The 14,701-nt window shown below is 40.8% G+C and overlaps 1 protein-coding gene across 1 annotated transcript; it reads left to right on the top strand.

Moving 5' to 3' along the window:
• Nucleotides 1-2,281: 2,281 nt before the first annotated feature.
• LOC134746622 (acidic leucine-rich nuclear phosphoprotein 32 family member B-like) lies at nt 2,282-6,275 on the top strand. The gene is made up of 3 exons (XM_063681055.1): nt 2,282-2,481; nt 3,939-4,131; nt 4,311-6,275. Exons 1-3 carry the CDS (start codon nt 2,383-2,385, stop codon nt 4,361-4,363), a joined length of 345 nt encoding a protein of 114 aa, XP_063537125.1. The 5' UTR covers nt 2,282-2,382; the 3' UTR covers nt 4,364-6,275.
• Nucleotides 6,276-14,701: the final 8,426 nt, after the last annotated feature.

Below are 14,701 nucleotides of genomic sequence, written 5' to 3'. Positions count from 1 at the left end.
ACAGGAGACGTCAGATTTTTGGCGCGATGCGTAAATGTATAGTTTATGCTTCCAAAGTAGCCCACAAGATGGCAGCACTTGCTTTGGCGTGAAGTGTCAATGTACATGTGATGTACATGTTTATGGTTCCGATTCAGGCCACAAGATGGCAGACCCTCCAACGCGCACGGTCCCTCGACGCTACAGGAGGTGCAGCGTACAGCCCTTTCAGTTGCACTGCCCAGCGTAACAAAGCACAAGTAGGTACCTCTAGCTAGGGAATGTGACAGTGATAGCGGCAAACCGATGGAACGGCCTTAATTTGATTTGTTAAGGTGCAGCGGGGCAATTTCGACTGGAAAATTATAAAGTGCAATTTTGACCACCGAAAAGTACTATTTACAGTAGTTTACTGGCAATTGATTGCCTTCATGCTGGAGATTAGTTATCTTGGTTTTATTTTTTCAGACTCGATCACATCCAAAAATGTTGAGCCTGTATACTTTAAAATGAGCATTTTATATAAATAGGCAAAAATAGTTGTAATTATCCCGCCGAGGGCCGAGGGGCAATTTTTACAACTATTGATAATAAGTTTCGTTACAGTGAACTTCCACAGCTAAACCTGAGCTCCTGTGGTTAGTGTTAAAAACCTGGTAACCCTTATTTGTGACCGGATTTTCGCAGGCAACCCTATACCACTGTATTCGTAATAAAATTACCATCATTTTGAAATATAATTCAAGCGTCAGACAGATGATCGATAAAAACTCATCTGACTTATATTGACCGGGATATACATATATAGACCGTGATTACCTTTTGTAAACAATACAAAAGGTAATCACGGTCTATATCCCGGTCAATATAAGTCTAGCGAAACTAACCGTGAATCATTTAATCACCTGTTTAAACACGGCAACCCCATAATAGTGACCGGAAAAGGACCTAAGTACCTAACCTAATTTATTCATATTGACAAGTTGTATACTTACTTTTCATTGGAACCACATTGGAACTTATTTCGTTCGTCAGACAAGTCTGTGAAATTTGAAGAAAAAAAATATTTTCAAAAATTTATTAGAAATAGCCTTGACCATATTTCTTTAGGCGACCCTATTTATTTATGTTCAGGAATATATTTTCTTTCATAAAATATGTTTCATTCGTCAGACGTCTCGGTAAAGGTCGACCATATATAACGTATCTCCTAAGTCCTACTATACGGTTAGTATTAGTATGGAGCTATAGACGTATTTTTTCCCGCCACGATGCTAGTGATATGCATGGCGTGCCCAAAAGTGCGCGTCCATAGTTACGATACGCGAGCATAATCGGGGCTACCCGAGGTTTTCATCGATTTTTGACAAGTTTTGAATCGTATCTCCTACTTTTGCACTAGGTACATATAGAATTATATTATAAGACAAACGGCTATCGGTTCTTCAATCTTTTATCTCCATTTTTGTCTACCGGATTTTGAAAGAAAAAATACTTATTTATTTAGGTTTTTTTTAAACATTGCCCAAAAAAACACTTAAAAAATTAAGACATTTAACACTATGCTGGACTCAACGCCAGACACAATAGAGAGTACAATGGGATTACGCCACGATTACGCCTATATATGTATAATAATATATATATATAGGCATCTAGTGTCCAGGAGTCGTAGCACGGTACGCTTATCACCATGCCTGTCACGTTCTAACAAATATGTAAGTGCGAAAGTGACGGACTTAGTGATAGGGGAAACCATGCTGCGCGGGCAGCAAGGTGACCAAGTTGTTAAAGATGGACCTTAGGACCTTAGAATGATTAATTATAAAATTTTGGCCAGAAAATAGTAGATTTTTAGTCGCGAGTGTACCTATATTATATATCAAGTAACGATCTTATTCTACTATCGTTTCTAGCGAAAATGAAAATATTGAAAATGTTTAAATAATATATTATAGGGCTACTATAATGTTTATTTAACTTTATTTTCCCGCTTTATTCCATCTACAACTGTCATTAACAATAGCGACATATAGTGGTGAAACATATAACTAATTAAAGCCCATCGGACATTGCTCTGCTGCATTATAAAAATATATAGCCTGTCTGGTTGCTGTAATATGATTTCAAATGATTAAAATAAACGTAAAAAGTGACTCATATCATACTTTCTAAAGTAAAACTCAAAATATCGAATATTGTAATTGACAATGTGTTCCACATGTTAGTCACAGTTAGATAATGGCGGACTGTCTCGGCCAATCACAGAACGCGTGTGGAAGCCCGCGCCATCTTCGTTTTCAAATTCGCCTGTGTCGTCGCCGGTCAGTCAGTCGCGCGTCGGACCTGAAGAGTTGTACAGCTTAGCTATTTCTAGTAACTAACGCCAAAATCAGAACAATCATGAGCACCAAGGAAAATAACAGTGAAGTGGCCGTGGAAAAGGTTGGAGATGAGAAGGACGCGAAAAGTGACCTGAAAGCAACGAAAAGAGCGGCAGAGGTAAGTGCACATGTATTCTAAGCGTATCCAGATAATCCCGCGCCATTTTATTGAACGTTCAAGAAATTTCCTTTATTATTGATATCTTCATAATTTACCACGTGGTGAATCTGAATAGTAATCTGCCCCTTTGGGCACAAGTGTGAAGCCATATCGAGCCGGCGTATTTTTGGATGTTATTTTTTATGATCTGCATTTTTGTATGAGGTAATCGATGAGTCAATACCACGATGCTGAATGATGACCCTCGTTGGAGTATTCCGTAAAGGTATTACGCGCAGGAGTAACGTCTACTCCGATAGCTTTGTTTACCAGTTTTCCGATACAGAGGCATGACCTTGGCGAAAAAACATGGCGCGAGAAGGCACTGCGTTCATCTTTGAGCTAGTTCAACAAAATAATGTCCATATGATGATAATTATGCTCTCAGTGATCTGTTTGTTATTGATTTTATTGCGTACCATCATCTATTTTTAAGTTTTCTTAGGGCATATGCTCATGGCAGCGTGACGCTTGATCGGTAATATGGCCGGCGAACGTCAAGTGTCCGGTGTTTGGCTGTCAGTTACCTTGCCAATGTTTGGTAGGTAACTAAACCTGATTTGGTACGTTTTCTTATTGCTTCCGAAACTAGGTCCCACACTGTTCTAAGACTTGTGCATTATTATGACTTTAATAGTTACATAGAACGTCCAATGACCCGGCATTATTTGCATCATGTCATGTACTTACTCGTTTTGTATTGATACGTACTTACACGTTTCTTTGTTTTACACCTAGTCATTAGTCTGATAGGGGTAGATTGTACCATGCCCTAAACTAGAGGGCAACGCTAAAATCGATGGTATTTTTTGAATAACGCCGTGAAATGAAAGGAAAACTACTTCATCTACTTATGGGAATTTTATCTTGTGTCTCTTTTCTTTTTCGTAACCTAAATAAGTACACGCTAACGCTCGTAGCTTATATTATGAAATAAATTTGTTTGTATAGCGATAGACTAACTTACACTTTACATCTATTTTAATAATAAATTAAGATATCTAAATGCGCTCGAATATTGCCGTTTAAACGTTGATTATTCGACGACGCTTGGCGGTTACGTATGCGTTGTGACCGCGTTCCGCAGGCTGCCACGGGAATATCGGCCGTATGGCGCCGGCCCCGCGCTTTACGGCGCTCTTTCCCCCACACAACTAATAACCCACGCTTCTTTATCGTAACGAATCTTTGTCACCTGCGTCTCTCATTATCTCTAAAGGACGCTACTTTTTCCGACAATACACATTACATTGCGAGAATATTGAAATCATTTGGCTAATGGCCAGTTATTACTTGCTAAATGATTATTTCGATCTTGAATAGCTTCAAGGCGGCGTGTATTCATCGCATATGTAAATAAATAATGAGAATGTTTGTTTTTTTTCCCCCAATAATTATTGATTGTTCTGTTATAGGAAAAGGCAACGGAAGCAAAAAAGGCGCGAAAGGAAGAAAATGGCGGCGGCGGCGACGATGAGCCTCACAGTGAAGAGGAAGACCTAGAGGGAGAGGGTGAGGGTGACGACGATGATGATGAGGACGTGGAGGGCGAAGAGGGCGAGGAAGACGAGGAAGTTGAAGGAGAGGGAGAGGACGACGATCTCGAAGGTAAACAAGGCTGACAAAACATCGCGACTAACCGCATAATTCAAATGACAAATAAATTAGGTATTTAGATGCTTGCCTCATTTCAGCTATTTTTTTAATGTAGTGTATATCTGTATAGTACTTTGCTATGTAAGTATATTAGTTTAAATTCAGTTTAATAGCTGTTGTTTTTGTTACAGATGAAGAAGTAGAGGAGGAGCTATTAGGTGAGGAAGAGGAAGAAGACGCGTAATACGCCTTTGTGCCTCTTTTAAGGACAATGTCACAGTGAAGTGTTAGTGCTCGTGACGCCCCGAACTAGCGCGGCCTCGCCTCGCCTCAACTGGCCATAAACAAGCCCCAACACACAAACAGACAGACTAACAGTTGGGAACACGCGGGGCCGACATCGCTCCCACCTAACACGGGTGCAGTTTTATTTAATGACAAAATGTAATTAAGAAATCAAATCCAATGCAGATTTTCAATTTTTTACAATGTTTAAGTTTGATACCGAAGCCGTATCTTTAATTTCGGCTCAGTGCAGTGAGCCTATACCTAATTAAGACTTAATAGAATGCTGTTAAAATGTACAAATGTGTTTTTCGGAAAGTAAAGAATAAGTGAAATCAAACTGTATTCTAGGTTGACCCACGAGCCTGTTGAATGGTAAAATTGTGATATTTTTCTATGAAATAGGGACTTATTCAATGTAATAAGAGAGACTGTCTACATTGCATTACCTGTAGTAATAGCTTGTAAGCTAATTCACTAAGCTCAATCTTCATTTTTTGTTGTTGATGAGTTTGTGTACATATTTAGATTATAGTAAGTAAAGCCTGTGATTTATAAAATCAGTCTGTAACATGGCATAGATAGTTCGTCAATTCAGCACCATCTTAATGAAAGCTGTTCGTACATAATCTCGTTTCGTATGACACCCTATCTCCTTCCAACTCCGAATTTCTTCGGGACCCAGAGCGAAAATGAAATTTTATCGTGTGAATGATTTGAGAACTACATAATTAAAGTGAAAGTAAATTTAAACGGACGTCCTGTAGGAGTTCAGAGTTCCAGAGGAAGTAAACATCGCAACGCTGGCTGCCGACTGAGATAAGGTTTTTCATAATCCAAAGGATGTTTCCAGTGAAAAACATCACAATTTTACCATTATTATGCATTACTTCGCGCGGTCGCGCGCTTTCATCTGTACCTACGTAAAGATAGAGCGTGCCGGTCTCCGCGAAGATAAACATGACTAAAACCGGCCTGTAATTTTTGTCCATAATTGTTAATTAGGATAGAATCTTCAGTTCGGTATTCCAGTGTTTCAAGGTGTAGATTACGAGATTCCTAGGTTTACGTGATTTAGTGTGTAGGATGGTACGTTTTTTAAGGAAGGGCATAGGGGAGCCGGCGTGACGTGAGCCGGTGGCGCGGGGCAGGGGCGGCGCGTCGGCGCCCCGCGGCCGCGGCCGGCACAGCGTGGCCTCGTTCGATTTGCCGCGCGCCCGGCGTGGGTCCCCCCCGGCCCGCGCCCGCACCCGGCGTCTATCGCTCCCCCGTACCACGACATGGCAACGCGCTCCTCCGTGCGGAAAATCACCCGGCGCGCGCAATACATCGCCGCTCGGCTGACGATGCATTAGGCGTCCGATCGTTTGCTGCCATGGCAGCCGGCGAGCGACCGACGCCCGGGCTACGATAGTAACATGCGAGTGATGTTGATATTACTCGTTGAATCAGTTTTCACTCCGGTAATTCACCTTTGCAGTCTTTCGTGGGGCACGGGTGTGATGCACCAATAATAATGTTAATTAATGAAACTATTTTTACGTAACGTCCGGCTTCAGTGGGAGACTGAAAGATGTATTCGGAAGCATTTAGGGAATTGTTCCATTGGCGATCGAATACCAAAGGGAGCAAATGTATTTTCATTAGCAGCAATTGAATATAAAATGAAATAAATAAATTTATCTTATGAGTAAATCGTATCGTCCCGCCTTTTCATTTTGTGGTAATGTCGCATATTGTGTACCTACGATGTACGGCTAAATGTGAATACCTTAGTACGATTTTATTTATTTGTGATGTTGAACACTACTGATTTTCTACGATGGACGAAATGTAAATACAACCGATTTTAAGTAAAATGTTATTTTGTTTTTAAGCTTATTTATTTGTCCCAGAGAGAGGCTTGAAAAACCCGCACCTCGTCCATGAGTTTACATTACTTCCATGATACTCTTGAAATAATAAATAAATAAAATAGACGTCGCACTTGCGTCGTGATGCGCACTAGTGTTTTAAGTATATATTGCTTGACGCAGATAAAGCAGTGTCCATACCGTATCAAATATTCGAAGAATAGCGATCAGCGATTTTGTTTATTGTATTGTGAGTTTGGTGCTGGTTATTATTATTATAGACATAAACACTTGAAGAAGATTAACAACTTGTTTCGTACGCTATCAATGTAACCTCCACTCTTCCAGGTAAGGTTGTACTTATTGGCTGATTGGCTCGTTTAGTCCAAGATCATGACGTGTGCTATTAAAGAATAATTATTTATAACGTTAAAAGGAAATAAAAAATTGGGAATCCGATTCTGAAATACTTCCTTTAACCCTCGGGAGTTATAAATGCTCTTAAGCTTTTTTTGAACGCTTTGTCATAAACACAAATATTACTCAAACGCCTATTTCCCGGGTGGAAGGGAGCTATAATGTAAACCTTACTTGAAAGTGTTAAGGTTACTTTGACAGCGTCCGCCATAAATGCCATAATACCAGTCCTTGGCGCTGTGGGGTGTGGGTACGACCAGTAACGACACCTTTAGGGGTTCTTGGCGTTCAAAGGGTTAAGTAGTATAAGGGACCTAAGTAGAAGTGCAGAGCTTATTACACTATCCTAATTTAGTGACTAACAAGAGGGACGCCGCTATACGTGAGACGCGATAAAAGATACATCCTACCGTTTCTCACGTATAGCGCGTCCCTCTTGTTAGTCACTGAATTAGGATAGTGTAATAAGCTCCTGCCTCCTAAAGAAGATAAATACATCGATTTCGATGTGGTACTTTTAGTGTAGGAACGGTCACGTGTCGTATCGATGTATTTACGACACGTGACCGTTCCTACACTAAAAGTACCACATCGAAATCGATGTATTTATCTTCTTTAGGAGGCAGGAGCTTATTACACTATCCTAATTCAGTGACTAACAAGAGGGACGCCGCTATACGTGAGAAACGATAGGATGTATCTCTTATCGCGTCTCACGTATAGCGGCGTCCCTCTTGTTAGTCACTAAATTAGGATAGTGTAATAAGCTCCTGCCTCCTAAAAAAGATAAATACATCGATTTCGATGTGGTACTTTTGAGGTACTTTTAGTGTAGGAACGGTCACGTGTCGTGAACGTTACAGCAGCGTCATCTAGCTGCAACCATGGATATTAGTAGTGAGCGCTGACTAGAGCAGATAGCGCTACTGGTTCTCGGCATTATTCTGTGGCCTAACGCAAAGAGTAAAGTAAGTATTGGCCTAACGTAAGGCGGTAAACTTCAAATGGGGTTGGCAATTGTCCAAGGTTTGCATAGATGGCGCCATCATAGCTTGCCCCTTTCTCTAGTTGAGTTCTATGAGATTTGGCGTAAAGGGCTGGCATCCAGGGCATAAAGTTCCATTTAAAAAATCAAGAATTTGATAATAGGGGATATTACTGCAATGTTCTGCCACCAGAGTGCAGCACTAGCCTTTTTAGTAAACCAAGAGTAACTTATATTCTGTTTTTTTATTCCGTAGACTAAAATGACATTTCATGTCGTACTAAGAAATGTCATCTCTTACACATGAAACGTCATTATATAGGTAGTCTACGGAATAAAAAAACAGACCTTGCATGTTAACAAAGCAATGCGGTAAATTAAAAAGCTTATCAAAGCATATCAAAGTTTTACTGGCCTGTCATTTTGATAATGAAGGTGCCAGACGCCTGGCTAATCCATAATAATATTATAAATGCAAAAGTCGGTCTGTCTGTCTGTGTGTTACCTCTTCACGCTTAAACCGCTGAACCGATTTAGTTGAAATTTGGTATACAGATAGTTAGTAGTAGTTATAGTTATAGTCCCGGGGAAGGACATAGGATACTTTTTATCCCAGAACTCACCCCTCAAGGGGGTGGAAATTTGTATGGGGAATCAATAACCGCTGAACCGATTTAGATGAAACTTGGTATGGGGATAGTTTGAGCTGTGGGAAAGGATATAGAATAATTTTATCTCCGAAATCATCCCTTAAGGGTGTAAAAAATGGGGTTGAAATGTATAGTGTGGACCAATTTGGGAGTGAAAAAAGGATGTATTAAAAAGCAGATTTGTTTAAGAATTAAGGTACCCAAATTACTAATTCCACGCAGACGAAGTCGCGGGCAAAAACTAGTAATTAATAATGATAGTATTTTTAGTTTCGTTGCTCAAGGGGCCCACTGACTATCAGTCCGCCGGACGATATCGGCCTGTCAGTTGTTCGGAACTGTCAAATTTTTGTTCTAACTGACCGGCCTATATCTTCCGGCGGACTGATAGTCAGTGGGCCCCTTTTATCATATATGTACTATTTTCCGGGGCTAGCTAGTCTATCTTACAATATGATAATATTGTAAGGATGATTAATTTAGGTATAATAATATATTTATTGCTTTCACATTGGTATTACAGATAAATAGTTCATATAATAATCAATTCAATTGTTCCTATACAATTTTTGGTCCCAACCAAGCTCGAATTTGTAGAAAAAGTTGGGTGTCCCTTAGAAAACATCGGAAATACATGAAACGGTCAATATTTTTTTTTCATGATTTTGGAGTTGATCTCATAATTAATAACAGTCGTGGCATTTATGGCTAATTACCTAATCTAAGGTCAACCGGGATAAATGCGTCGTTTGAAGATTTCTTCTAAACGGAACAGTTTACCTAAAGTGACGCATTTATCCCGGCTAACCTTAATTATAGTCTCCAATCTCAACTCATTCTCATGGCAGCGGAGTTAAGTTAAAGAATGCTGGTTTTTAGCTAAAATAATTATTGTTAGGTAATAATAAAATTGCAGATTCCTTTTAACTTAACTCCCCTGCCAACTGCCACAGAATTAGAACGAAAATACATTACCTACTAGGTAGTACTACTAATAGTACCTACTAATAATAGTGGAAGGATTGGTATTATCAGTATTATCACGTAAATAATACAATTTTTGGCAGCCCTGTCCCTATTGACCCTTTAGCGTCCCTATTCCCACTATTGCGTGGTCCCTATTAACTACCAGAGAGGTGTCCCGCTCCACCCCTCAGTCGTCCCTATTCACCCCCGCTGCATCCCTATAAACCCCGTATTTTTTCGTTTTCATGCATCTCTATTTCCACACTTTTTGCTAACAAAACAAAGATTATTTATTTATACTTACGAGGGGCGATCCAAAAGTAATGATAATTGAATACTTTTAATGCCGGAATAAGGTAAAAAAAGGTTTTATTTTTTAAAGCCAGTGAATTAAAAAAGAAAAATATAAAATATATATATATCTGTCAGTGAGTTTATTATTCCATTTTTTCATAACTTGTCGGAATAAATACGCGAAAATGGAGAAAACTGAAGTAAGCCGTTATTAAGTACTTCTGCTTGAAAAAAATGTGTACTAAAGATATATACTTACATATTGAAATGTCGGGAACATTGGGGGACTCTGCGCCTCCGTATTCTACAGTTGCACGTTGGTGCAAGGAGTTTAATTTGGGTAGGAGATCAACTGAAGACGAACACCGCCGCGAGGGCCGGCCGTCCATCGTCCGTACTGAGGATATCGTCAAAAAAATTGAAGATTTAGTTACGATTTTAGTCGCAAAAATGTAAAGTTGATAGATTTCTTCTGTGAAATTGTACACCTTTTGTTACCTAATTGAAATAACAAGTACTGGTTTCTATTAGCACGACTTCTTATCTTTCCGTTTATCAGATCAATTTTTTGAAAAAAGGCTTACTAAATTAGTAATGTTTTTTTTTTCTGATGGACGTTTAGGTAAACGCGTGTAAAGCACTGATTTTGATGCTCTTATTTGTAAATTTCGTAAAGTTTGGACTGCTAAAAATGGTAAATTTTTATTACACATATTCTGTACTTTAGGTTTATCAGATTACATTGTTGTTATATGACTTAGAGTTCGAGGAAATGAAAGTTAAACGAATTCAATTTTCTCCAGAAATGACCTCAAAACAAATGACAATTTCTCCGAAAATCTACTTATTTTCGACGTGGATTGCATACTCAAATAATCTGCAATGTTTACTTAAACTGTTGCTGTACTTAATTTTATTTAAATTGCAACTTTTATTTTCTGACGATTTTTTAAAAACTTCCCCTTTTACTGGTATAACACCGGTGACACGCGCTCGCGGCCTCAGTCCCGCGCGGGAGCTGGTAGAGGCAGGACGTTTGTTGATCGGCTCCGCACGTTGCATCGACGACGACGAAGTTATTTATCATTGTGTGCGTCGCTCGCCGTGTAAAAAGTTATATTTGTTTGCGTGTTTGGCTGTACTGTGTGCGTGTAAACTACGACCAGAAACTTTAATCCTTGGGTTGTAAGTACTTGTTTATTAACCGCCTTCAAAAAAAGGAGGTTCTCAGTTTGACCCGTATGTATATGTATGTATGTATGTTTGTTCGCGATTATCTCGCATTTGGCTGAACCGATTTTGATGCGGTTTTTAGAAAAGTGTTTGTTACATTCTGGAGAAGGTTTTAGTATACATAGAGCTGAGCTGATGCTGAACCCTGGCTGTACCTAGTGGAACGCAGGTTTAGTGCAACATAGGCACACGCTGTTTTGGTCTTCCGACACGTCTTCATGAGCAATTAGGAGAGCAGTACCCAAGATGGAGCTGATGCTGAACCCTGGCTGTACCTAGTGGAAATCAGGTTTCGTGCAACATAGGCACACGCTGTTTTAGTCTTCCGACACGTCTTGATGAGCACTTGGGAGAGCAGTACCCAAAATAGAGCTGATGCTGAACCCTGGCTGTACCTAATGGAACGCAGGTTTGGTGCAACATAGGCACACGCTGTTTTGGTCTTCCGACACGTCTTGATGAGCAATTAGGAGAGCAGTACCCAAGATGGAGCTGATGCTGAACCCTGGCTGTACCTAGTGGAAATCAGGTTTCGTGCAACATAGGCACACGCTGTTTTGGTTATTCGACACGTCTTGATGAGCAATTAGGAGAGCAGTACCCAAGATGGAGCTGATGCTGAACCTTGGCTGTACCTAGTGGAACGCAGGTTTGGTGCAACATAGGCACACGCTGTTTTGGTCTTCCGACACGTCTTGATGAGCAATTAGGAGAGCAGTACCCAAGATGGAGCTGATGCTGTACCTAGTGGGACTTAGGTTTTGCAACATAGGCACACGCTCTTTTGGTCTTCCGACACGTCTTGATGAGCAATTAGGAGAGCAGTACCCAAGATGGAGCTGATGCTGAACCCTGGCTGTACCTAGTGGAACTCAGGTTTCGTGCAACATAGGCACACGCTGTTTTGGTCCTCCGACACGTCTTGATGAACACTTGGGAGAGCAGTACCCAAGATGGAGCTGATGCTGAACCCTGGCTGTACCTAGTGGAACGCAGGTTTGGTGCAACATAGGCACACGCTGTTTTGGTCTTCCGACACGTCTTGATGAGCAATTAGGAGAGCAGTACCCAAGATGGAGCTGATGCTGAACCCTGGCTGTACCTAGGGGGACTCAGGTTTCGTGCAACATAGGCACACGCTCTTTTGGTCTTCCGACACGTCTTGATGAGCAATTAGGAGAGCAGTACCCAAGATGGAGCTTATGCTGAACCCTGGCTGTACCTAGTGGAACTCAGGTTTCGTGCAACATAGGCACACGCTGTTTTGGTCCTCCGACACGTCTTGATGAACACTTGCGAGAGCAGTACCCAAGATAGAGCTGATGCTGAACCCTGGCTGTACCTAGTGGAACTCAGGTTTGGTGCAATATAGGAACACGCTGTTTTGGTCTTCTGACACGTCTTGATGAGCAAATGGGAGAGCAGTACCCAAGTTAGAGCTGATGATGAACCCTGGCTGTACTTAGTGGAACTCAGGTTCATTTATTGTTATCAGAACTTCCACCCCCTTTTAACCCCCAGTACCTACTGCATGTTAAACGTGTGGTAGCTCTGGTCAGGTGCCTGCTTCATCTGGCAGCCCTCCAGGTGTTCCAGGTCTTGAAGAAGTTAACCTGCCTACAGCATACTCTACCAACTTCAGATTAAAAGAGTTTTACCCCTGATCCGATGCGTCCAGCAGCACTCCAGGTGTTCCAGGTTTTGAGCTGTCTCCGTCATACACTACCCACAACACGTTGAGCGAGTGTTACCCACCCTTTGCCCTTGACCCTTTGCACTCAGCAGCACTCCAGGTGTTCCAGATCTGGAGCTTTCCCCATCATACACTACCAGCGGCACGTTGAGCGAGTGTTACCCGTTACCCCTGACCCTTTGTACCCAGCAGCACTCCAGGTGTTCCAGGTCTGGAGCTTTCCCTATCATACACTACCAGCAGCACGTTGAGCGAGTGTTACCCCTGACTCTTTGCACCCAGAAGCATTCCAGGTGTTCCAGGTCTTGAGCTGTATCCATCGTACACTACACACTACCAGCGGCATGTTGAGCGAGTGTTACCCCTGACCCTTTGCACCCAGCAGCACTTCCGGTGTTCCAGGTCTTGAGTTTTACCCATCATACTCTACCAGCGGCACGTTGAGCGAGTGTTACCCCTGACCCTTTGCACCCAGAAGCACTCCAGGTGTTCCAGGTCTTGAGCAGTATTCATCGTACAACCAACAACACGTTGAGCGAGTGTTAGAAGAGTGGAGAAGAGAAGAGGATGACTGGAAATAAAAATTATTATACACCCTTCCCAACAATTAAGACTATCTCCATAATATCAAATTCCATCCAAATCGGTTTTATTGGATCCCATACAAATTTCCATTTTTCATTACATTGCGGTATCTAATAAACATTTTGAATGCAGTTTAGCTAAGTAGTCAGCAATGTAACGTAAATTGTATGCAAGTTCTTGCTAGTTTAAACCTCGCTTAACTGAAAGAAGAGTGACGATCAGATATTTAAATGACGTCACAGGAATCTCGCATTCAACGAATCTTAACCGAGGAATTGCACATGAACAAAGTATCCGTGTTGGGTGCCCAGAATGTTAACTGACGAATTGCAATTAACCAGTATAAATTGAACCGTAAACCGTAACGGACGGTTACAGCTTGCGGTTCAATTTGTACTGGTTAACAAGCTAGAGCACGCGAAGATTTAGGCCACTCTCTTAATTTTACTTTTTTATTTATTCGCATTTTGCGTATTTAAGCCGAACAATACCGGCATGCGCGGACAGATGCGCAGATGGCCTACCGGGCTACAGTCCCCTTTTCGAGAGACGCATCTGCCGGGTGCCGACGCCAGTGAGAGGAAGTTACTTAGCTGCACAACGAACGTTGAATCGATGACAAACTTCGGTTTACTAAATCTTGAATAGCTTTCATTTACAGTAAGTATATACTCGTTCGTACAGTTAGGTACACGCTTTATATATAAGTACCTACCTAACCTATAGATAGATAGGTACTTACCTATATTTGTTTTTTTGGGTGTCGCGTTTCTATAGATAATTTTGTTAAACATGTTACATTTCAACTATATATATAACTATATACTTAATGATATAATATAGCTTTAGCTGAAACAAAGGACAATGTGATTATAGTCAGCAACAAGAAGCGTAGAAACTATATTTTTAGGGTTCCGTAACCAAAGGGTAAAAACGGGACCCTATTACTAAGACTCCGCTGTCCGTCTGTCCGTCTGTCTGTCTGTCATTGTCACCAGGCTGTATCTCATGAACCGTGATAGCTAGACAGTTGAAATTTTTACAGATGATGTATTTCTGTAGCCGCTATAACAACAAATACTAAAAACAGAATAATATAAATATTTAAATGGCGCTCCCATACAACAAACATGATTGTTTTGCTATTTTTTTCCGTAATGGTACGGAACCCTTCGTGCGCGAGTCCGACTCGCACTTGGCCGGTTTTTTACCTACTTCCCAAACTTATTTACATCATGTATAATTATAATTGAAGTAGTAGTAGTAGTAAGAGTAATAAGATTCTCATCAAAGAGGGTGTATGTAACGTAAAACAAGGTGGTAGGTATGTGGTGGTAGGAGTAGGAGTCTCGTACCTTTTTGATTTTGACACCTTTACTGTTTAGGCTTGCAATGTTGTGTACCTACACATTTATATTGTATTGCTTCGTTTATTGTAAAAGGATTCTACACCACTGTCGTACCAGGTCTACGTATTTAAAACCAAGACAGACTGATGGTTACAGCAATAATTATATAAGACAATCATATATTTCAGGTGAAAATTAAAATCCGAAAATATGCTCACAATCGAGTGCAAAATATTGTTCGAATAGTCTTGCTGCAAATGGACCACTGGACA

This window comes from Cydia strobilella, chromosome 1, assembly GCF_947568885.1.
Source record: "Cydia strobilella chromosome 1, ilCydStro3.1, whole genome shotgun sequence".
Lineage (NCBI taxonomy): Eukaryota > Metazoa > Arthropoda > Insecta > Lepidoptera > Tortricidae > Cydia > Cydia strobilella.
Note: the sequence above shows the minus strand (reverse complement) of the source record. Positions and strands in the feature narration are given on the sequence as shown.